Source organism: Glandiceps talaboti, chromosome 6 (genome assembly GCF_964340395.1).
Source record: "Glandiceps talaboti chromosome 6, keGlaTala1.1, whole genome shotgun sequence".
Classification (NCBI taxonomy): Eukaryota; Metazoa; Hemichordata; class Enteropneusta; family Spengelidae; genus Glandiceps; species Glandiceps talaboti.
The window spans coordinates 24,189,171-24,211,774 of record NC_135554.1 but is presented as its reverse complement, the minus strand read 5'-3'; the positions used below and the strand labels follow the sequence as shown (position 1 = coordinate 24,211,774).

The following is a 22,604-nucleotide window of genomic DNA, read 5'->3' as shown; positions in this document are numbered from 1 at the left end:
GCACTCTTTGTGTTAAATTCCTGTACTTTTAATAAATATTTCGGTTTCTGATAGTGTGTGATTTTTTCAATGGATATGAAATGACTTTTTGGCTGATTAGCATTATGAATCAAATCAATCACTTGACTTTTTACTTGTCACATTATTTTAGTATAAAAACATTTTCAAATGATCCAAAACGTCCCCTACATTGTATATATACAATAGTCAATGTGTTACATACAATAGAAGCCAGTGAACCTGAACAACATGTTGTCTGACTCTATCTCTGGTTCAACAAAAATCTTACCAATATTGCTACATTTTCTTTGCCCTAATTAATTTTAGTCGATCTGTATCCAACAAGGATTAAAATGTAATAATTGTACTTACATTTTTGTCTGGTCAGATAATACAATGTAGCAATGTTTATGATTCTTTTGTACCTTTGGGTGATACAATGTAGCAATGCTGGTAAGAGTCAGACAATGCACTGTCCATAGCATAATACTTATATGCAGTCATGCAAATCACTGTCCATGCACCATGTAAGTGCATGATGATGAAATACCGAGGGCAGACACATAGTGTATATTTCTGTCTCTCTATAAAATGATTTGACTTTCAACTCATCAAGCAAATGAATTGTAATAGATAGTCAACAAGTTCAGGAGGGTTATGTGCCAATAAATGAGGGGGCAGAGCCCCCAAATTTTTGGCACATAACCCTACCGAACAAGTTGTCTATCTTACTTATACTATGGTGTGATTGGCTCAAACGGATCTTTTTCAAGATTTTGTGTGTTGCATGCAAATTAAGTGGTGAGTGTAATATAGGTCACATCCCTAAGAAAGAGTGGGTTATGGTTCCATATAACCAACTGAAATCAAGGCCTCTGATTGGCCAAGTCGTCGGTCTAGCCGTGGTATAAATATTATTGTCTACACTTGCTGGTTGACTGATGGACATTAACACACATCAGTTTTCTGGACTAATAACTTAACTGTATACAGAGTTATATGTACAGGAATACAAGAATTTACATATTCTGAAGTGAAAACTAACAGCATTATAATAATCAAATAAAAGAATATAAAAATAGATGCCCACATCATCAAACCTGTGTGGGGGTGGTGTGTGACTCTACTACAAAATTACACCTAATTGAAGAATACTGCCTAGGTATGTTAACACACACATACTTGTATTCAAACATGTACATGGACCACTTTGGAATATATCCTTTGTATAGATATTACAAAACACTGAAATGGGGGAAAAACTGTACAATACTTTCATACAAAACAATATAGAAATATGTGGAAAAAATTTGGAAGACTGTCTTGAAGAAATTTATCATGTACACTGTACACGCATTCACATGTAATACATGTAAAACTTGCCGGGAAATATATTAACCAAATTAATGGCACTAATTATTGCTATGAACTATTTGGAATGAATTTAGCCACTCTCATGATTGGAAGGGGGTGCAAAGGAGTGCTGGAACAGCCTCTAGGAAGGTTCCATACATAGGATTGGCTAATTTGCATAATATGTAAATTTGTTGAGTTTGTTTCCTTTTATGGACTGGGTGGAACTAAGAAACATGGTAGGGAAGAGCAGAATTGTACAGCCAAATCCAGAGCTGGACTTTTGGAAGTTTGGAAAATATTGTATTTGACATTAGGCACTGACTGAGTGCAATGTTATTCAATCTAGTTATTATCTCTTCAACTGCAGATAATATCTTATCTGTGTAATGACCAAATAATTAGTATCTTGGTACAACATTTTATGTACATTCAGTCTTGACTATACATGTTTTCAAAGTTTGTCTTTTCATCGTTTACAACGTAATCAACACTAAACAAAACAAAACGTGCTCATCAGCTGGTACATAGTAAAAAATACAAATAAACATACAAATCTGAAAAATACACAAATTTACATTGATTCTTAAAATTTTTAATTTATGAAATAAATGGAAAACACATGATTTTTATACTTGGCAACTGAATAAAAAAAATTCACTCTGAAAAAAAAGTGGCAAGTTTCTACATCGTGATAAAAATAAATAAATAAACACAATGTGTACATGACTAACACTATGAAATGGACGGTAAGATAGAGGACAGATGGTGAACTGAGATATTTCTACTTCACAACCATCAATTCAGACGTTTCACAACAACAACAACAACAACAACAACAACAACAAATAGTAATTCACAATTCATAAAAAATATGAAGGAATTATACATGTACTTCATTTGTAAGGATTTCACTATGAAATAAAAAAAAATAGTCTGTAGTTTTGCGTAGACTTTGCCCTTTCACTAAATGGCAAAGAGATATACAGTACATTCATACCGTATAGTCTGGGTAAATTAATTACTCCTAAAGGAATACACGTAACCAGAATTTCTATTAAGTCATAGATAAATCCAGTTAGTTTTATATTTAGTCATTTTCACAGAGTTGCCATGATTACTTTCAATGAATATCTTAGCATAAAGTTCATCTAACTACAAACTGCCCTTTTCAGCCATTAGGAATTTTCAACAAATTGTGGCTGATCATTTTAGACATTACATTTTCAAAAAATTTCCATGGGTAAATTACGTTTTCTATCATGGAGCAATAAGTTATAACATTTTCCAGTAGCTTTAAATTCAATGAAATATGATATTTCCCTGAAAGGTATAGATCTGGTTTAGCAATGTAGAAACTTGAGCAAACACAAGTTATGCGCTAAACAAGACATTTTCACAATACATATTAATGTAACCTCTTCATCAACACTCTGTTACAGTAAGTCAGTCGACTGACATGAAGACCAATGTCAGATTAGGATTAAGCTTAAGATTTTGATGAAAATGTTGAATTAGGATAAGTTTTTGATGAGAAAACATGTTTATCACACAGCTATACAAAAATTTTATCCTGCCCAAAAAGAGAGATCATATGTGTTCCTCTATTGATATGAAAAACATCAACAGAACTGGGCTTTGAACCAAAAATTTTATGTCTCCAAATGTACTAAACAGCCTTTAGACTTTTACATGTCTCCCTTACTCTTACAAACAGTCTTATATTGTCTAACATTTCTTGTTAGATAGACTGACATTATCAGTTAACATTGAGAGACACAAGTGGAAACATCAATTTATTCAAATCAGTGCCTTCAATATGAAGATTATAAAACAATATTGTATTTATAAATAAGAAGTTACATAAATTACTTTTATCTAAATATTCATAATTATAGTATACAAATATGAAATCAGTACTTTTTTAAAGACAAATACTTATCATATTTTTTGTCTATTTAACTCAGTGACAATTTTTATCCAAACGACTTGTTAATTTTATGGAATCAAACATTTACAAAGGACGGTTGTGCGGTTTATTTCCTGGGAAACCTGCAGGTCAGATGTATATAACGTATCTACTAGTATACACCTTTAAGATATGTTTATTTTGAATCACTTGGCAATTCCAAGGAAGAATAGTATGTATTACACTACAATTAGATTGTCATGGAAACACAGTGATAGTCATGGAAACTTAGTGATTGTCATGGAAACCCAGTGTTGTGGACATGGTGATTGTCATGGTAATAACAAATGATATATATTATGACTTAATTTTGGCAATGTTTTTTTTTTACAAATTTCTACTTTAACATAAATTATTATATCACAAGGTATTTCATTTGTGTAATGTTACTGTATATGTGGGTCACTCACGGTAAATTCCATATGAGCGTTTGATATTACAAAAACACATATTGACTACATACATAATCCTCACAACATAGTACTAATTATATACAAAAACATTTATAAAAAGTTATTTTGACATCACCTTTATTGATATGATCTCAACATTATTTGCTGTCTGTGACATCAGTGACTGCCTTCAGTGACATTTTCACCTTCTACTTCAACTTATGTGTTCATATCCGGCGTTCGAATAGGTAAATCCAACTGAAGTTGCTAATTCTAATTTTCATGTAATACATATAAAAATGTAATGTCGAATTCATATTCCCACCTGGTTTATGCAAATTTACATTGTACAAACTGTTATGTTAAAATAGTATTCCACCTGGTTATGCTAATTAGTGTATAGATATTGTAATGTTGAATTAGTTTTCTACCTGATTTATGCAAATTTACATTGTACAAATTGTTATGTTGAATTCAAACTTCACCTGGTTTATGCAAATTTTACATTATGCAAATTGTTAATTTAAATTAGCATTCCATCTGGTTTATGCAAATGTACATTATATAAATTGATTATGTTGCATTCATACTTCACCTGCAGGTTTATGCAAATTTTACATTATGCAAATTGTTATGTTAAATTAGCATTCCATCTGGTTTATGCAAATGTACATTATACAAATTGTTATGTTGCATTCATACTCCACCTGGTTATGCAAATTTTACATTGTACAAATTACAATAGTAAAGTGTTGATGTAATTGAGTTGGTTACTTTTGTTATGCACTCTGAAATTATCTTTGACCATATTCTACTCTCTGAAATTATCTTTAACTGTATTCTACTCTCTGAAATTATTTCTGTGAAGGTAGTCCATTCTGTGAAATAATCGTTGACCTTATATCCGCAGTCTTCAAACCTTGTTATACATTACTCTCTCCCCTCTCCAAGTTGTTTTCCAGCAATGGTTCTGAACTGCCAAACACTCCTGTATTATTAATGTTACTGTTATCTCGACAGTTGCCGTTACTAACATTGTCATTGTTATTTGCTGCATCACCACCTGCAACAGCAGCAGCTCCTGCTCCATCTCCACTGAGTTCATTCTGTGCCTCAACATCCTTCTCTTCAGCCTTCTTCTTCTTTTCCTTATGCTTCTTCTTCTTCTTGTGTTTCTTTTTCTCTTTTCCACTGGAAGCGTCCACGGTTGTTTCATTTGTTTCCATGTTCTCCATTGGTATAGCAACTTCAGCTATGGTCTCCACAGGTGGAAGAGCTGATCCATTCAGAGATGTAGCCGCTGTCGTGGTTACCATACTGCCGGCAGCCATATTGTCTGTTGGTGAGGGTGTGGGATTGTAGCCTTGAATCATAGTCACCCTGGCATCGTTATCCAATGGGATGTTTAGACCTCCGTTGTCATGGGGTGGTAGAAGGTTAACTGCAGGTTGTTCACTTTCAAGTTCTTCATCTGGGTGTAAGGCACGAGAGAAAAGAAATTTCTCAGTTCCTTCATTAATTTCTTTCTCTTCCAAAGAACCTACAATGCGATAAATGAAATGGTACTATATGACTGCAATGCCAAAACTGAAAACCAAATCACAATTTAAGCTTTGTGCAGCTTATTTTGTGATTTCTAATTTGAAGTTTTCAGATATTAAAAACCAAATCACGATTTTTAGCTTTGTGCAGCTTATTTTGTGATTTCTAATTTGAATTTTTCATAGCTTAAATTCAGAGTTGAAGACAGAAGTCTGTAAAGTCTGTTCCTTCACATCTATTTCATTTTAACTTATGTATCAGAAATAGATGAGAAAGATGAAAAAGCCATTTTGCAGTGCTATTTTATATTTTAGGTGGAAGAGATTTGCAAGAGAAAATAGTGCAAATACATTCAAAGTGACAGATAACATTCAAAAATAGCAATCATACAGAACATTTCGGTGCATTTAACATACAGAAAGAAATGTCCACATAATGTTACACATTGTAATACTATACAGATATTATGGCTAGTGCAACTTGACAAGTGTGAATGAGTATACATCTCCATTCTTAACCCTTAAAGACAGTGATTCATGATTTCCATGTATGTAGCATGCACCCCCACCCCCACCCCCACCCCACCCTTCCATTTGGCTAAATTTGATTAGTGACAAATGACAACAAATTACCAAATAAAGTGATTGAGTGATTTATTATTAGGACTTCCATTTCATGATGGTTGTATGTAAATCTACAACTTCTCCTTCTCCTATAAAGGACAATCCTGATTGGTCAATAGTTGCAGAATAATTAGCATTTTATGGGATATGTAGATGGAGGTGTGCTACATACATAAAAATCCCCTCAGTATTTTGTGAAGAAAACTGAATATCATCACAAGGTGTAATTTACTAAACACACAGTAAAATAACCAAATTTTGATTTCAAGTTACTTTCCTAATTTCGTTGTTATTTTCATTCACTAAAAATACTTCTTGCCTGAGTTTCTCCTGAGTGAAGGGAAAAACATCTGGTCACTATTTTTATCAAAATCAAAATCTCGAAAAACAAATATTCAACAGTGATTTATTGTTTATCAAACAGATGCAAGAATTATGAATTTCCTAACTTATGTTCATTGATAGCCAGGTGTCATTCATTTAATATGCTAATTATACATGTAGAGTCAACCAATGGAATCATACCTGGCAATGAAATTTTCCTGCAGCTAAGGTCGTCACTTCTTTCCTCCAATGAGAGTTTCTTTTCTCTGTTATCTTTATCATCATCTACAATCTGATTAAAGTCTTGGACAACTAGTTCATTTGCTGTTTGTGGTTTGATACTCTTGTCTTTGCCAACCACCCACCATGTCTTCATTAGTCCTTTTCCCTGTGGTGTAAAATGTAACATGAAGATAAGATTTGGAGAACAACCCTTTGTGGGAATCATATCAGTAACAAGAGAACCCATTATCTTATTATCAAAGGGCTAATTTTCAATCCCAGGTCAGTGTCTTGACACTTCCAACTTGTCAGGCCAAGATTTTCATGCATAGTCTCCAAAACACAGCTAATTTAAAAAATACAATGGTGGATTTCTTTCATGCTATTGCATCATGGGAATCAATAGAAATAATGCATTTAAGTTGCACACTGAATATTCATGAGTCTTGAGTGCCCATTCTCTTCAGTGTAAAACAGCTCATGAATATTCATTGTGCAACCATTGAATACATTATTTCTGCAGACTCCGATAATGCAATGTTCCACACCCTATAAAGGCACAAGATCAACTTGATATTTCTCTGAAATTACAAGTAATTGTAGGTGATGTGATATCAATGATTCAACTAACTCCCATACATAGTCAGAGCTAACCCTGATCATGAAATGTCACTCCAAAATCCACAATTCATGAAAATGATGTCATTTCCTGGAGTGGCATTCCCCTCTAAAGAACATTGCAAGCCACTACTTTGTTTAGGTCTTTTGAAATCCTAATCCAACTATTCTTCTCTTTGCTGTACTGGTTTATTACCAGCAATAAAGATATAGGTACTGTATAAGGGAATAGGCCTTTCCAAGATTTGCCATGGTGGCGCTCTACTTCCTATCAGTGTGTACCTTGGGGGTATACATGGTATATGTTACTTGGTTAATCATAGCACTGCTGCTTTCCTCAATACCGAACAATATGAAAAACACTCCTGATTTTCACTTCTACAAAATACAAGGGACAAAGCTCTTATGAACCACCCCCAATTTGAGCAAGGACTCTGTATTATCAATTTCCTGTTTGCAGTCTGGAATGGCGTATTGAATGGTCACTTACTTTGACTTCCATTTCACCACGACAGTCTACTTTAAAACAGCCTATTTGTTTGAGGTACAGACAACAGGCATCACTGGCTTGGATTTTTAGTGCTAAAAAAAATTTATATATGGGAGAAATACATTAGTATCTAGGAGATAGAAACAAATGCAATTGAGAAAAAACAAATACACAGGCGTAATAATCAACATATTTCAAAGTCAATTTGTTGACAAAGACTGCAGTGTGCAGTCAAAAATTTTAGGTAAAATTTCAAAGTTGGAACAAAAGTTAAATTCAATACTATGTCATTATTCAAGTTTTATGAAAAAAATTATATTACAAATTTGTTTGGGTTAATGGTTTTGAGTTCCTGCAGGGAGATGGATTGACAGAAAGATCAGCCACGGGGGGTATTTTAGTCTAGGAGTTAGATTGATGAGTAAGGTAAATATCTTACCTTCCCCTGTTGACTCCATCCTAGATGCTGTGTTGACCGTGTCACCAAACAAACAATATCTTGGCATCTTTAGACCAACCACACCAGCTACTACTGATCCTGTAGAACAAAGTCAATGACAACTAATGGTCAGTAATCATGTAACAAAACACACTTTCATACAAAAAAATGTTCACGCAAGTTTTGTTGAAATATTTCAATGTATTTAAATTCAGTTTTAGATGCTGGTCACTGGAAGAACGTTCATTATTGAATTTCTATTTTGGTTTGAAAATAATCAATTTTACAAATGTTTTTCTTTTTAATAAACTGTTTCACATGTTGTTCAAATGATACTTTGTTTTTAAAACCTCTAATTTCTTTCATTTGATATAACGTTTATAAAGTAAAATCTATGGTAGATTCTGTGTAAATGCATTAAGACACAGTAGCCTGAGTATCACAAACCCATCATTGCTTGGTTGTATCAACTCAAAACACTACAATTTTACTACAACAAAAGGCATACCTGTACCTTCTGTAGGTATCTTTGATGTCTAAATACAACTGTTGACATGTAAACAGTAACAAGCAGAACTCAATTGTTACAAACAGGGAAAGTAAACAAATTAATTGGATTAATAACACTTGGCACAGCATGTTGGAAGAACATTGAGGTGTATTCCATTCCATTGTTTGCTAAAATGTTTGATGGCCTCTTGAAACACTAGCTCACATTCACATAAAAAATTTGAGATTCCTCGGCATTCCATGTCCACATAAAGAAGCTTGAAACTGTTCTTATCAAACAAATGTAATATATGTCTTCATACTTCCAACATGCTATTGCCAAGTATTATCAATCAAATTAAATTTGTTTGCTTTCCCTGTTTGTAACAAGTTCTGCTTGTTACTGTTTACATGGCAACAGTTGTACATACGTGAATACATATAAGTATTTTACTGATTGGTTGATGTGGGAGTCAGTCACCCGGGTCCAACCAATTAGAGTGCTTCTTATTGGCTTACCTGAGTGGATTCCTGCCCTTATCCTAAGTTTGTAGTCAGGTTTATGTGGAATGACAAAAGTTTCACAGACTTCAACCAAGTCCAAGGCCATACTGGCAATTTCATGGGCATGCATGTGTTCATTTCGTTTAGGTAATCCTGATACCACCATGTCTATAGATAACAGAAAATATAAAGAATGAAGTCAGCTTGGTTAATGAGTTTTGTGTTGTGTGTAGTGTTGCACTTAGCAGTGTCGTATGTTAATTTGATTTTAATACAACAGTACAATATTACATACTAATGTAGTCTTGCATTGTGTGCTGCAGCACTGTGCAGTGTACATGTAGTGTAGTGTAGTGTAGTGTAGTGTAGTGTAGTGTAGTGTAGTGTAGCGTAGTGTAGTGTAGCGTAGTGTAGTGTAGTATTGTTAATTTTGAGTCACACTGTATCATATTACTTTGCAACATCTACTAGTATGTAGTATTGTGTTGTGTTGTGTTGTGCTGTGTTGTGTTGTGTTGTGAAGGGTCATGTTATGCAGTATAATATCATTTAGAGTTGCACGTAATGTTATAATGTTGTGTTATATTACGTTATGTTGTGTTAAATTGTGTTGTGTATGTATGTGTGTGTGTGTGTGTGTGGGGGGGGGGTGTTGTGTTGTGTTAGTGTTGTTAGACAATTTGAGATGTCATCATAGGCTATAGCTATCCATTATGGGGTGAAAGGTCACAATAAATTGCACTTACAAGCATCACCAATCGTTTCCACTTTATAGACATCATAGCTGTCAATTATGGAGTCAAAGGTCACATACAGTTTATTGAGTAAGGCAACCACTTCAAATGGTGTACTGGCACTGGACAGACTGGTGAAACCAACAATATCACTACAAAGAAATAAACACAGGATTGAAATATGGCAACTCAGTGTCTATGACACAGAATTTTTTGAGCATGTAATAAAACTGTTAAACAAGTTGACAATTTGATAAAAGGTTGTTTTCCAATGATACATCAGGTAAGAATTAGAAGTATTTTACAGTAGTTTAATTAATGCCATTACTTACCTGAAAAATATCGTACATTCATTGAAAGTTTCTGCTGTGGCACTTTTACCCTGCCTGAGTTCATCAGCAACTGGTTTCGGAAGCATACCTAGGATTGAAAAGAAGAAGTTATTTTCATGTCTGTTTGTGAATTTTACACAATTTATAGTCTGGCTATTGATGCGTAAAATATGACATGTCGAGCCAGCATGATGGGTGAGCAGTACAGTACTGAGACGAGCCATTTGTTGACTGCCCTCTATAGTTCATAAATTTGAAGTCTTTTGTTTTTCCTTTTACATGACCCATGCTGGAAACATTATAGCTACATGGAAATGTATAGCTATCTATACCTAGAGTGCTGATAAATATATGTATGTAAGAAATACTCATAAAACCATAGGCCTCTTTACCACATTTTCCAAAATGTCAGCAGAAAAAATAAGAATGTAAAAAATTTGCCACAAAAATAAATTTTGAACAGAATGATTTCTGAGAAAACTAACAGGAATATATAATGCTAGTATTACAACTTACTGTAGAGAAGTCTGTCTGTTTTCTGTTTTTCTAAAACTAGATCTTGCGTTCTTTCAGCAACCAACACTTCTAAATGTTTGGAATACTTCTCCATGAGTTGCATCATCATATCTACAGGACTGGATTTATTAGGGTTGATACGATGCAGTATCTGCTTAATTGTAGAGAAAGCTGGTCTGTTGTTTGGGTCATGGGCCCAACACTTCTCAATTAACTGTGAAAATAAAATAAATAATAAAGGCTTCATATTGATATTTGCTTCTGTTCTTACAGACTGTAAGATATGTTGTGTTGTGCCACCCTCGCTGGCCTCCTCTCTCGGTGGGAGGGGTTGGCCGATGTGTGAGGGCACCCTTACATGGCATACCTTACATGTACAGACATATCTTATAATTGTTATTAGCCATGTTGGGTATTCATAGTTAATCAAGACCTTGGTTCTGTACTTTGGAAGGTCGCCAAATAAGCTGAACGGTGATGACAGTATTTCTTTGTGGACACAGCCTAGATGGCTAGTTGCCTGCAGAAATGCCTTTGGTGCTAGGTCACCTTCAGTCAATTTTAAACTGGGTAGAAAAGACCTATGGTCTAGTAGTGATACCTAGCTAGACTACGTATTTCATTCACATCTGGCATATCAGGACACTAAATCAAGCAACAGGTGGTTAGGATAAAGAAGGTGGTTTGCATAGTTATGGAAGGGGATATTGGGTAGGATAACTCGTAACTCACCTCTAGATATTCCTTTGGACATGGACACTTCTCGTCATTGTTATTGGCCATGTCAGGTAGATCATTCAAGTCTGGAATCTCTGGACGCCAGAATCCATCTATATCATCTAAGTCATCAGAACTACATGGTTCATTCCGTGTGGCAATTTCAACTAAGATGATGGAAAAACTGAAAGAGGATATTAACAATGTATTACTTTTAATATGACACTAGAGTTCATCCTGAAATTAATAATTGGATCATTCTATTCTGTTACTTACTTTTCAAATCCTTCTCTCTCTGCATGACAAAAGTATATTCCCACTTAGTTGAAATAGTAATCATGTTTTTGTTTTCAATGGTGTAACATTTAGGAACTCATTACACACACACACACACACACACACACACACACAGACACACACACACATTGTGAATGGCTTCTTGTTTTCAATGGGGTAATATTTAGGCACACACACACACACACATACACACACATTGTGAATGGCTTCTTGTACTGTGATGCAATCAGCATCCATAATGAAAATTATACTCTCACTTTCATGAATCTGACACCTCATGCTTTGTTCAAAAATAGCTACGAAAAGATTCACTGGAATATAGCATATTGTGATGACCTGGTTTGTGGTAACAATATAGGTTTTCTACAAGTATTTTCAAGAATGTAACTAAACTAAAAAAATAGCTGATAAAATGTGAAACGTAGGTGGTAATATCTAGGAACAATGTGACTCCATAAATCTGCCCAATTATGGAAATATACTGGTTGAAACAAAAACAAATTTAACAGATTCCTTAAAAGTACCCAGCAAAAACTGTGGTATAGACGGTTGCTTTGCCAGCTTAGACCAGCCCTTCTCTACATCCCTGATCCTTACCTATAGACATCAGTAGCTGTTTGGTAGATGTTCTGTGGGTCGTCTAAAGCTTCTGGTGGTAGATATACTTTAGCCATCTGTTTCTGGTACGTCTCTTCATAGTCCTCATCAATGTATTCTTCTCGAAACTTTTTAAGTCCATAATCTGTAGGTCAGAAAGACATTATTAAAGCTTATTAAAATACGGGTCAGTGGTTGGATGACACACTTTATTTTGTTGACAAATATGATGTGTTGCATTGCAATCACTACATCAGCTCTTTATCCTTCATTGCAAATAAACTATCTATCTACTACAATAAATACTGAACATCACACTCTATTTTGAGTATCAAACAATATTGAAAGGCCTTTCATTCATGATCAGCTGATGCATCAAGTCTATTTTGTCTTATAGCTAATTTCAAATGAGAATATGCAGATTTGGGGTGAAAGGTCATCTGCATTTAGGGGTGAAAGGTCACTAAACATACCTGATACTTTGACCATCCATCTGTCATCTATAATACAATTATTAGACTTTAGACGTCCATGTGGAAGTTTGTGGGTGTGAAGATATGCCATTGCACGTGATATGTCAGCACAAAATGAAAACCTGATGAATAACATGAAAAAATAACGACACCAGTATTAGTATTAGAGAATTAATGGTTTCTGGCATTCTCCTGAAGTGAGTTATATATGTTGTCAGTGATCAAACAAAAAATCCTACATGTAAACTGAGGGAGGGGTGAGGGGGGTTCACTCAGTCATATCTGGGGCAATTTGTTCACCACACCGCAACCTAGTGGTGAATCATAATCATCATCAGTTTGTTCTGTGGAAGGCAACAGTCACATTGCCAAAACTTTGACAAGAATAAAAAGTGACTGATGGTTGTGTCAACAAACATTATTCAAATTATTTCAAGTTCCAATATTATTAAACCTGTTTACTGAAGTGTAACTCTATTCATTTTAAGTTAAATGTCTTGGGAATGAAAACCAATAAAATCATTCATCTACTACAATTTACAGAGTGATATCTTATTCATGTAATTAATCTTAATAAAATTGTTCACTGAGTCTATCATAAATATTCATAACTCCTAAGTGCTAATTGTCTTCATATAAAACATTATGAATATTTAGTTCTGCTTTAGTGCATATAATGTTGTCTGCTGACTCCTGTGAAGCAATATATGCATACAGGTCAATGACCTACAACGAAAAATGAATGAGGAACATGTTTCAACTCAGTTTTCCAGGTAATCTTGCATAATGTATTAAGTGATGTAGAAATTGTTAAATGACACCCTAGAACTGAAAGTTTACAAAATGTTGTTACTTCCTGGAGTAGTGCATTGACCTTTTGAGTAAAATCATAACTAGGCAAAGCCCATACAGTTGCACAGGGTAGATTCTTTAGTGACCGGTTGCGTCACGATGATAATGTAGATAGTGCCCTCCATGTGGAGAATGCGCACATGCATAGTCATTGTGCCGCAATGCATCCTTGGGTAAAACCACAGAAAAAAACATTGCATAGTATATAGGACACTGAGCATGCGTACTTGTCACTGAGCCGCTATGTGGCCACTACGCAAGCTATTTATAGGTTTTATTGCAGACAAACACACTGTTTATAAATCTTGGTGTACGTTCTTACCTGAATCCCCAATTGAGTGGAATGTCATCATTCAGTAAAACATCATTGAGACTTCCCTTAGGGCAATACTCTGAACATATACACACATTGGGCTCTTCAATACAACCACCAATAAACTTGCATAGATTAGAATGGCTCAGATCCCTGATAAAAGTAAAATAAGGAATGGGACATAAAAATGGGTTGTCGATGGCTGAATGATTAGCTGGTGTGACTATAATATTGTCTGGGTTCAGAACCCATTTAGCATTGGCTAGATTGATTACAAATTACCAGGTCTGTTTGTAAGTAACTTTAGACACTTCAGAATAACATGTTTTCCCAGGGCATTCCAGTTTCTTCTTCTATTGATTGGAAGTGAGATTTGTTGATGTTTTTAGATAGAGTCATGTAAAGAATGACCTGAAATCATGAAACCGAATATTTCCCAAAAAATGAATGTTTTGCTTTACCTAACTTCATCTATAGATTTATTTGTATGTATTATAATTTTTACTTTTCATGGATTATTATTTGATTAAATGTAATCTGTGACTATGTAGTTCCTGTCAATGCAAAAGAAATATCATGTTTTTCATGACAAATAAAGTAATTATTATAATTATTATTATTATTATTATTATTATTATGAGAAGTGAGTTCTCTGATGTTTTAGTAAATAAATAACTTTATTACACAACTATACTTTCAGTGGATACATTATTATGGTAACAACAACAACAGTAAGGATGCTAACAACAAATGTTAATCACTGTTACATTTGTAAAACAGTACCAACACAAGAAATTCACTATAAATTAAATAAAGAAATTATAAACAACTTTTCCAAACTCTGCAAAACGCATGATTTGTCATAACTTTAATAAAAAAACAAATATTTATCTATTTCATCATACTTTATCCTACTTTTTCTTTAATAAAATTAACCCATCAACATAGTGAACTGCACAATCTGAAATAAAATCTGAAACTCATTATTCACTAAACCTAAATTAAATCTTTCACAAAGTTTTAGTATATTGTTAGAATATACACAGAAATGTCCGGACAGCGGATATTTACCTGACTTGTTTCACCTCTTTACGGATTGCCTTGGTTAGTGAGAAATTGCTTTTTTTAATCCCCTTGATTGCTATGGTTTGTCCATTGCTATGGAAAGAAATAAAACAAATCAAGAATTAAATCTCTGGATTGGATTGGTTTGCATGACTGCTGTTCTGTGATTAATACACTACAAGACGGTCATAGCAGACAGGTGAAAACAGTTATTTATTTGATGTAGTCATGGTATTATGTCATGTGTGCGACATCAATATACCATGGTCTAGTGGTACTAGTACTTGCTAGTAGACAGATACAAAAAAATGATGTACAGTACTACAAGACATGATGTCCATGTTTTATGATCTAGAACATGGTAATCAACAGTAGACAGGTGAAAAAACAAACTTTTATGACATGACTGCACTATCATATCTAGTGCACTGTTACTTAACTTTGTTATAATGAATACTTTGTTATATAACAAACATCCTTTCCTATCCCCAAAACTCTACTTCCACTATCATACATGCGCCACTGTAATGAACAATTAAACAAACCTTTTACACCCCTCATCCCCACCCCTGAGTTCATTATAATGTGGTTACAGTGATAGATTCTTTCTAAGACAATCTCAGTACCCATTCTGACCACTGGATGTTGTCTCTTGCTAGAAGCTAGGACATGTAGTAATTTTCTTGGTATGACTTACAACACTAAAAATTTTATCCATATGACCACTTAAACATTAACTTGTATCTTGTATAATGTTGACAGAGATGCATGTTCATGAACAGTTGAATTAGTGTGATAGATAGAAATCCACTGCAAAGCGTACACAAGAGAGTCATAAACACAGACTAGACCTAATTCCACCTCATGTCGTCAAATTAACATGAAGCTTACAGCATCTTGTGTAATGCTCCTTCTGAAGTCTGCCCTGGGCAGGAATACTAATACTGACAGTGAAATCAATAAATGGGTGAACGCAGGAAACTACAAAATGTAGTAAGCACATACAGGAAATCATGTAATTGTAGGCTGGCCTATACCATAATACATGTCAAATAAAATCAGACAAATATTGACATTAAAACATGGTAAAAGCATCCATGCAGAAAATTGAATATTTACTGTGGTCCATAGTACATGTACAATGTACATTTGTAATCCCTTGGCTGGCCACCATTCCTCTTATTTTTGTTTTTCATTATCCGGGTATACACGTTAAATGTTTTTTTTTAAATGTCAAAGGTATTATGTGATGATGTCAATGCAAAAAGTCTTTGAAAGACAATATTTTAAAGAAACCAGATATCAATTAGCTTGTTATAATATAAAGCAGCCATTTGGATCCAAATTTTTGTACAGTAATAGATACACATAATGCCTGCCGACTTGCTCCTTCTTGACTCTACAACACCTTTTCTAGTGCAAATCACATCAATTTGTAACTTTCTTATACTTAGTGGCAAACAATTCTACAAAATTTTCCAACCCAAAATCAAACTACATTGAATGTGTGATGGATAAATTTTGGTGCACAATAAGTTTATCAGAAAGACCCTATATATATATAAATATTTTCACAATTCAGACTGATTTCTATGGGTGGATAAAAAGTTAGACTAGAGAATTCTATATTTCTAGCCGATCACATTCACTTTGTAAGTTGTAAGGTTGTAAAGTGATGACTTAATGTAGAACATGCCTCATAAATAACTAATAATAATTTTCTCTGATTTTGTTAAGAAAAAACTCAAACTCATTCTCAGTTCAAATCAAGGAAAAAAATGAGGGGCCAGAGTCATGGTCATACAAGAAAGAGGTCAAAATAAAGGCATTTGTGAATCCAATATGGCCACAGAATCCAATATGGCCACTGACTACAGTGTTAACTGTAAGGGAGAATAAAAGATTGTAAATTTGCTTGAAAACAAGATGGTGGACGTACAATTTCTTTTATTATTTGAAAAGGAACAAGAAAAAGCTTTCAGATAGCAAAGTTTGGAAATGAAGAACTGATTTTCAGGGAAGTTGGTCCCCGTGGTTATCTACCTTAACATCTAATTATACACTTGCTGTCTTCAATGCTGTTCGCAATTGTTCTTCGATTGCCTGTATATTTCATGTGAAAGTGACTTTATACTTTCTTGCCACTTCATATTTCAGCTAGTAATTGTTCCAGTTGATCAATCTTGAATAAGGTTGGAGCCAAAATATGTCAGTATGTACAGAGAAATAGTTTTCGAAGATATTATGTACTTACTAGATTCCTGTTTGAGTGAATATTTGTTTTTGTTGAGCTGCTACTGCCATTGCACCACCACCACTTGTTGCATCTGTCATTTTGTCAGCACTTTTCTGAATACTGATCACGCTACCCATAAAGCCACGGATACCAATGTCTGTAAAGAAAAAAATACAGAATACATCTTATTGTCAGAACTTTTCTGAATACTGATCATGCTGCACATAAAGCCATGGATACCAATGTCTACAAAGAAAACATACAACATATATCGATTGTTAGAACTTTTCTCTCTGCTTATGATCAGACAGGAGTTTTCGGTGGCCAAGAAGTTAGTTTGTATGCCTCTTAAGACTGCAACCTGGGTTCGAACTCACCAAGCGTCAGCTGGATTTGATTAAAAGTGACCAGGTCTGTATGTAAAAAGGGAAATGCTCAGTTTGACCCTACTGAACAACGCAAGTTTTCACCAGGTACTCCGGTTTCCTCCTGCTTCTTTAACACTTGGTCACTGCTCTTTTTATTTCATCAAGAACTTGAAGTGCTTGCAAATTCAGTGTCAGTAAGTTACTATTACCTTGTGAAGGATAGACCAGTGAAAGTCTTACATTTTAATGAACACGGTGCATCTAAATCAATGCTTGCTTTTCAGTACATGCCATTTGCCATGTGGAAATTGATGAGGCAGACAAAACCATAGCCATTGACAGAGAGTAAAATTAGAATGCTAAGAATAGAGACTTTTTGTTTAAAGTTATCTATCACAGAGAACCCTTAGGGTTTGAAGGAAGTCATGTACTACCTCACAGCACTTACAACCAAAGGGAATGAAAACTACTTTCATTATTTCCCATGATTGCAATCTATAACCTAAAGCATTTATGTCTGGGTATAGTGTCTCAAGTAAAGTGTTCTGCCTCGATCACCATGGTAACAAGGGTACTGAGCACTCTATAACTTGGAGCATTTATGTCTGGGTATAGTGTCTCAAGTAAAGTGTTCTGTCTCGATCACCACGGTAACAAGGGTATTGGGCACTCTTTGTGATTTCTGAGTACCTTCTTGATTAAATGACATGAATTGTAGACCTAACAAAATCAAATCCAAATGTTATGGAAACTGTCAAATACTACAAAAACCATTATGGTATGGAATGCTAGTAAACTGCTTGTCATTTTCTCCTGTCCATGATCAACACGATATACAAGCAATGATCATCAGGTTTTTTCACCCTTTCTGTACAATAATCCATCAGAAAACACTTATGTTACTGATCACAATATGTTTTCTTTGTTCAGCCAAGGAAAATATGACTGACAGAAGTCAAACATGAGTAGTGAAAACCCTTTAGTCATGAATATTTTCCTAATGATGAGAATTTAATACTGGTGAATAATAATAATGATGTAACTATATCTAAGCAAGTTTAATTTAGGATTCATGATGATATCATGGGTTTTGACCCACCCTTTAAATATGCAGAACCAATTATTTATAATATATATAAATTGTTATGATGTATAACAACCTGAAAGTAAATCCTATATTTTTGGTTTGAATGTGTATACTTCAATGGTTAACAATAGGTACTATTTTACTGATTTATACTCATTACTCTAACTATTTTTACTACGGTATCTCAGCACGTTTTGTGCATCGATCACTATAAGGTCTGCATTTTATTTATTGTCTTTTTTAACTTAACTCATCATCTGAGCACTGTGCATCACTAAGTTCTGTGATCTGCTGATGGTAAGAAGTCATCCATAACATTGATTGATTTTACTATTGTAACAGTTTACACTTCTCAAGTTGTTTAAGTGTCACTGAGCTATTTATAATATGACAGTGTGAACTGAATTAGAACACTTGTAGGTGAGTGACACAAGCATCAAATTATCTATTGTGAACACAATACAAATGAAAACTTTGATGTACACATGATAACCTTGCTTTAACCCTAAATTCACATGCAAGCATTACGCCCTTCAAAAAACAAATATAAAAGTTTATGCGCTGCAATTACATATACATGATTCCCATCAGACAAGGCATGTATGTCCATGACAAAGAACAATGAATGAGGAATAAGTTTCATGTGACAATTGCATGTAAAGTATCAAGGACATGAAATGATCCACCAGTACCAAAAGTTTATGAAAATGCCTTAATTTTCAGCACAGGTATTCTACTTTAAGTGACCTAGCAATGAACTGTGTTTCTGTGGACTGATTAGTTTTAATTAGAAGTTACTTGCATCATTCAGTTCACAATAGCCAGTCAATCTGCATTCACAATTCTCAGTACATGCAATATACTAGCATTTTACCTCAGGCTAGAAGATCAAAATAGAACACAAAGGTCAACTTTAGTCTCAAGGGTACACATGTGACATAGTAATGCATACATGTGGAGTGGAAGATAGTGTATCGACCAATAAATCATATGTTCGTTATTCTATGACATGCCTATGGGGTAAAATTCTATTTTAAGTACTGAGCATTGTCTATAATGTGGTCCATTGTGAACAGAATATATATCAAACTGTGAATCACATATGTTTAAAGTGATCGAGTAATGAACTCTAAACTAACTCTCTCTCTCTCTCTCTCTCTCTCTCTCTCTCTCTCTCTCTCTCTCTCTCTCTCTCTCTCTCTCTCTCTCTCTCTCTCTCTCTCTCTCTCTCTCTCTCTCTCTCTCTCTCTCTCTCTCTCTCTCTGGACTGATAGTTTTTCTTATTTTTAAGTTATTCTTGCGCCATTCTGTTCTAAATAGAATTGAGTCAGTATTTGCAATTGTCTATTGTGAACAGAATATATATCAAAACTGTGGATCGCATATGTTTAAAGTGACCGAGTAATGAACTGTCATGTCCCTGTGGCCTGATTAGGCCGACTGAGTAATAAGTCACTTGTATCATTCTGTTCACAACAGCATGCTAGTCTGCATTCCCAATGGTGAGCTGAACATAAAATCGAAACTTGATGTGAAGTCAAGTAATTACTTTACCTGGTCGTATGTCATCATAACAGATGATCCAGCTTTCATCCCACAGCATCTTTTGTTGTTTGATGTAGAAATACTGAAAAAAAACATATGTAAATAACTCCAATTATAACGTGCGCAAGCCATTTAGAACAAAAAATATGGAATATATACTCTGGTCGTTCTACGTCACAACAATGCGTATCTATGTCACTGGTTCTGCTGTGTTTGAAATATGAGTCAAAATGTTCAAAATTATCATTACTTTCCCCATTTTTTTTTTATATTACTGGTGCTGGTATAATTATGTTATTCTCCAATATTTTCCTTCATTCAGCTGGAAAATACTTGTGTCCTAAGGGTTGTCATTACTCATCTATCGACTCATAGTGACAAAGGTCACTTCCCTTACATCTCTCGTATTTTCTTTGGCTGAACAAAGAAAAATATTGGGGAATAATATCTAATGATCAAATTAACATTTCAATGAGATCTTGGTAAGGCGAACAAAAAATTGTGTGGTTCCGATTACATTCAATTTTTAAAATAGGTGGGGTAGGTAGATTTTTTATTTATTTTATTACATTTTTTTTTCATGTGTGAGTGTCTAGTTCAGGTTTTCCATTGTTTTCCAAATGGTCTCTGTGTTGTTTATTTCTTCCTATCAGATGTACAGCCATTACAAATTGGAAGAATAGTTTTATATTGTCTTTTTAAGTTGATGTCAGATTCCGCATCCACTATTTCTTGCGAGATTTCAATATTTTTGTGATTTTATAATTATTTTTCTTGAATAGGTAAAAAAAAGTTTAGGGTCGGCATGAAAAAACTAGACGGGGTCGGGTAACCGGAACCAAACAACCTTTTTTATTTGGCACAATCAATACGTTTTTTAATATACATCTCTCAATTTAAAGACAAAAATAAAAATTTGAGATTTGACTTTGAGTTGAAATTTTCATTTAATGTCTTCTAAGGGTGAGATCAATAGTTCAATGTAGGATAAAAAATTAAATTCTTCTAATTTGGAGGTAGGGGGTTTGAACCATTTTAGTTCTCATCAGACAATTTTACCTTTAATGGAATCTATTTTGTTACCCTAAACTATTGTATACTGATTTGAAATTGATTTGGTCAAGGGGGGGGGGGGGGGGGGGCCTTCTGAGGCCTAACTAAAATAATTTAGTTTTCTTTCCTTCTTCGAACTATTGATCTCACCCCTCAACACATTTACAATGTCAATATTGAGAATTGTTGAGTAATAATTTATTGTGGTCAAACAGTGCCTTTAGTAATGGTTATTATATAATAATCTTACTTATACATGTATCACGTATGTGCATGACATTGACAATAAATGCTTACAATACAAGACACACAATACAAGTTTTTGGTGTCTTCAATAGAAGTGAAACTAAGGACTTCTAAGATACAAACATTTGACATATTGGACACAAAATCACTATATTTCAAGGGGAAGGATAATATATGAATTTAGACTGCTTTAATAAAAACCCTGGTATTTATGTGATAAAGTGCTTTATTGGTTTCAGTCTTTTCACTTATTTGTACAAAGATGGCATCAATCTAAACTTAGGCAGAAGTGACATGAGACTTCCATTAAATACATTGTCTGACAACTTTTAATGTTATTGATATTGTAAATAGCAATTAAGGTCCCATTATTAACATTGTTCAGGGAAGTTACCTAGCAATTTAAATCTCATCCATCACTTCTGCCTAAGTCTGAATCGATGCCAACTCAGTGATAAGTGAGAGTGAATCTCATACATCACTTCTGCCTAAGTTTAGACCATTGATGACTTAGTGATCACTGAGACAGTTTGTGAAAGTGAATGAAACCAAGAAACCTCCAAGTTTTTATTAAACAACATGCATTCATGGGTATATATACTTCCCCTTTAATCAATAGTACATTTTTGTACAGACTCGTTGAATGTAATGACAGATACATGATTGACGGTTAATGATCACTTCCAATGACCTTAAGATGTCAAACATCAAGTAGCTCTGCTACTTTAAGGTGGCTGTCACATCTTGATAATTAATTCAGAATTTGCAGAGATTTTGCAAACGAGGACTTCTAACTAACTTCTTTGGAAATTGTGGAAGAAAACCATAGGTCACCAGATAATTTTTTTATACCCAAGATAAAATTATCTGAAACTTTGCATTTAATATTTTCAAAAAAAAAATCTCTGTACATCAAATGAGTATAAATGCTCAAAGACAAAGTTAGTTTCTATATGGAAAAACTAATATTTTCCAAATACTATGTACTTTATCATAGTTTTGTTAAGATGTCAAATTTTCTCGCCAATAGACCTTTAAAATTCAAGAAAATGGAGGTGAAGAGGTAGTTTTTGTTTCATCATGGCCGCCTCTATGAAGTACCAGGATGTGTGACCTTTGAGGTCACTGAAAGTGATGAAAGTGTGCTTCATGAGTTCTTACCACATGATGACCCTTGTGATTAGTAACGAAGGTAGAGTAGTAGCAGG

The 22,604-nt window shown here is 34.2% G+C and overlaps 1 protein-coding gene across 1 annotated transcript in view; it reads right to left on the bottom strand.

Annotated features, from left to right (window-relative positions):
• Positions 1 to 4,637: 4,637 nt before the first annotated feature.
• LOC144436994 (atrial natriuretic peptide receptor 2-like) overlaps positions 4,638 to 22,604 on the bottom strand; it is a 75,015-nt gene continuing 57,048 nt past the window's right edge. The window contains exons 7-21 of the mRNA XM_078125861.1: positions 20,107 to 20,179; positions 17,116 to 17,254; positions 14,868 to 14,954; positions 13,806 to 13,949; positions 12,632 to 12,753; positions 12,159 to 12,303; positions 11,280 to 11,448; positions 10,548 to 10,761; positions 10,032 to 10,119; positions 9,712 to 9,851; positions 8,981 to 9,133; positions 7,973 to 8,071; positions 7,534 to 7,625; positions 6,405 to 6,591; positions 4,638 to 5,254 (exon numbers count right to left, since the gene is read on the bottom strand). Coding sequence (XP_077981987.1) covers positions 4,638 to 5,254; positions 6,405 to 6,591; positions 7,534 to 7,625; positions 7,973 to 8,071; positions 8,981 to 9,133; positions 9,712 to 9,851; positions 10,032 to 10,119; positions 10,548 to 10,761; positions 11,280 to 11,448; positions 12,159 to 12,303; positions 12,632 to 12,753; positions 13,806 to 13,949; positions 14,868 to 14,954; positions 17,116 to 17,254; positions 20,107 to 20,179 — 2,469 coding nt within the window. The remainder of the gene's footprint in view (positions 5,255 to 6,404; positions 6,592 to 7,533; positions 7,626 to 7,972; positions 8,072 to 8,980; positions 9,134 to 9,711; positions 9,852 to 10,031; positions 10,120 to 10,547; positions 10,762 to 11,279; positions 11,449 to 12,158; positions 12,304 to 12,631; positions 12,754 to 13,805; positions 13,950 to 14,867; positions 14,955 to 17,115; positions 17,255 to 20,106; positions 20,180 to 22,604) is intronic.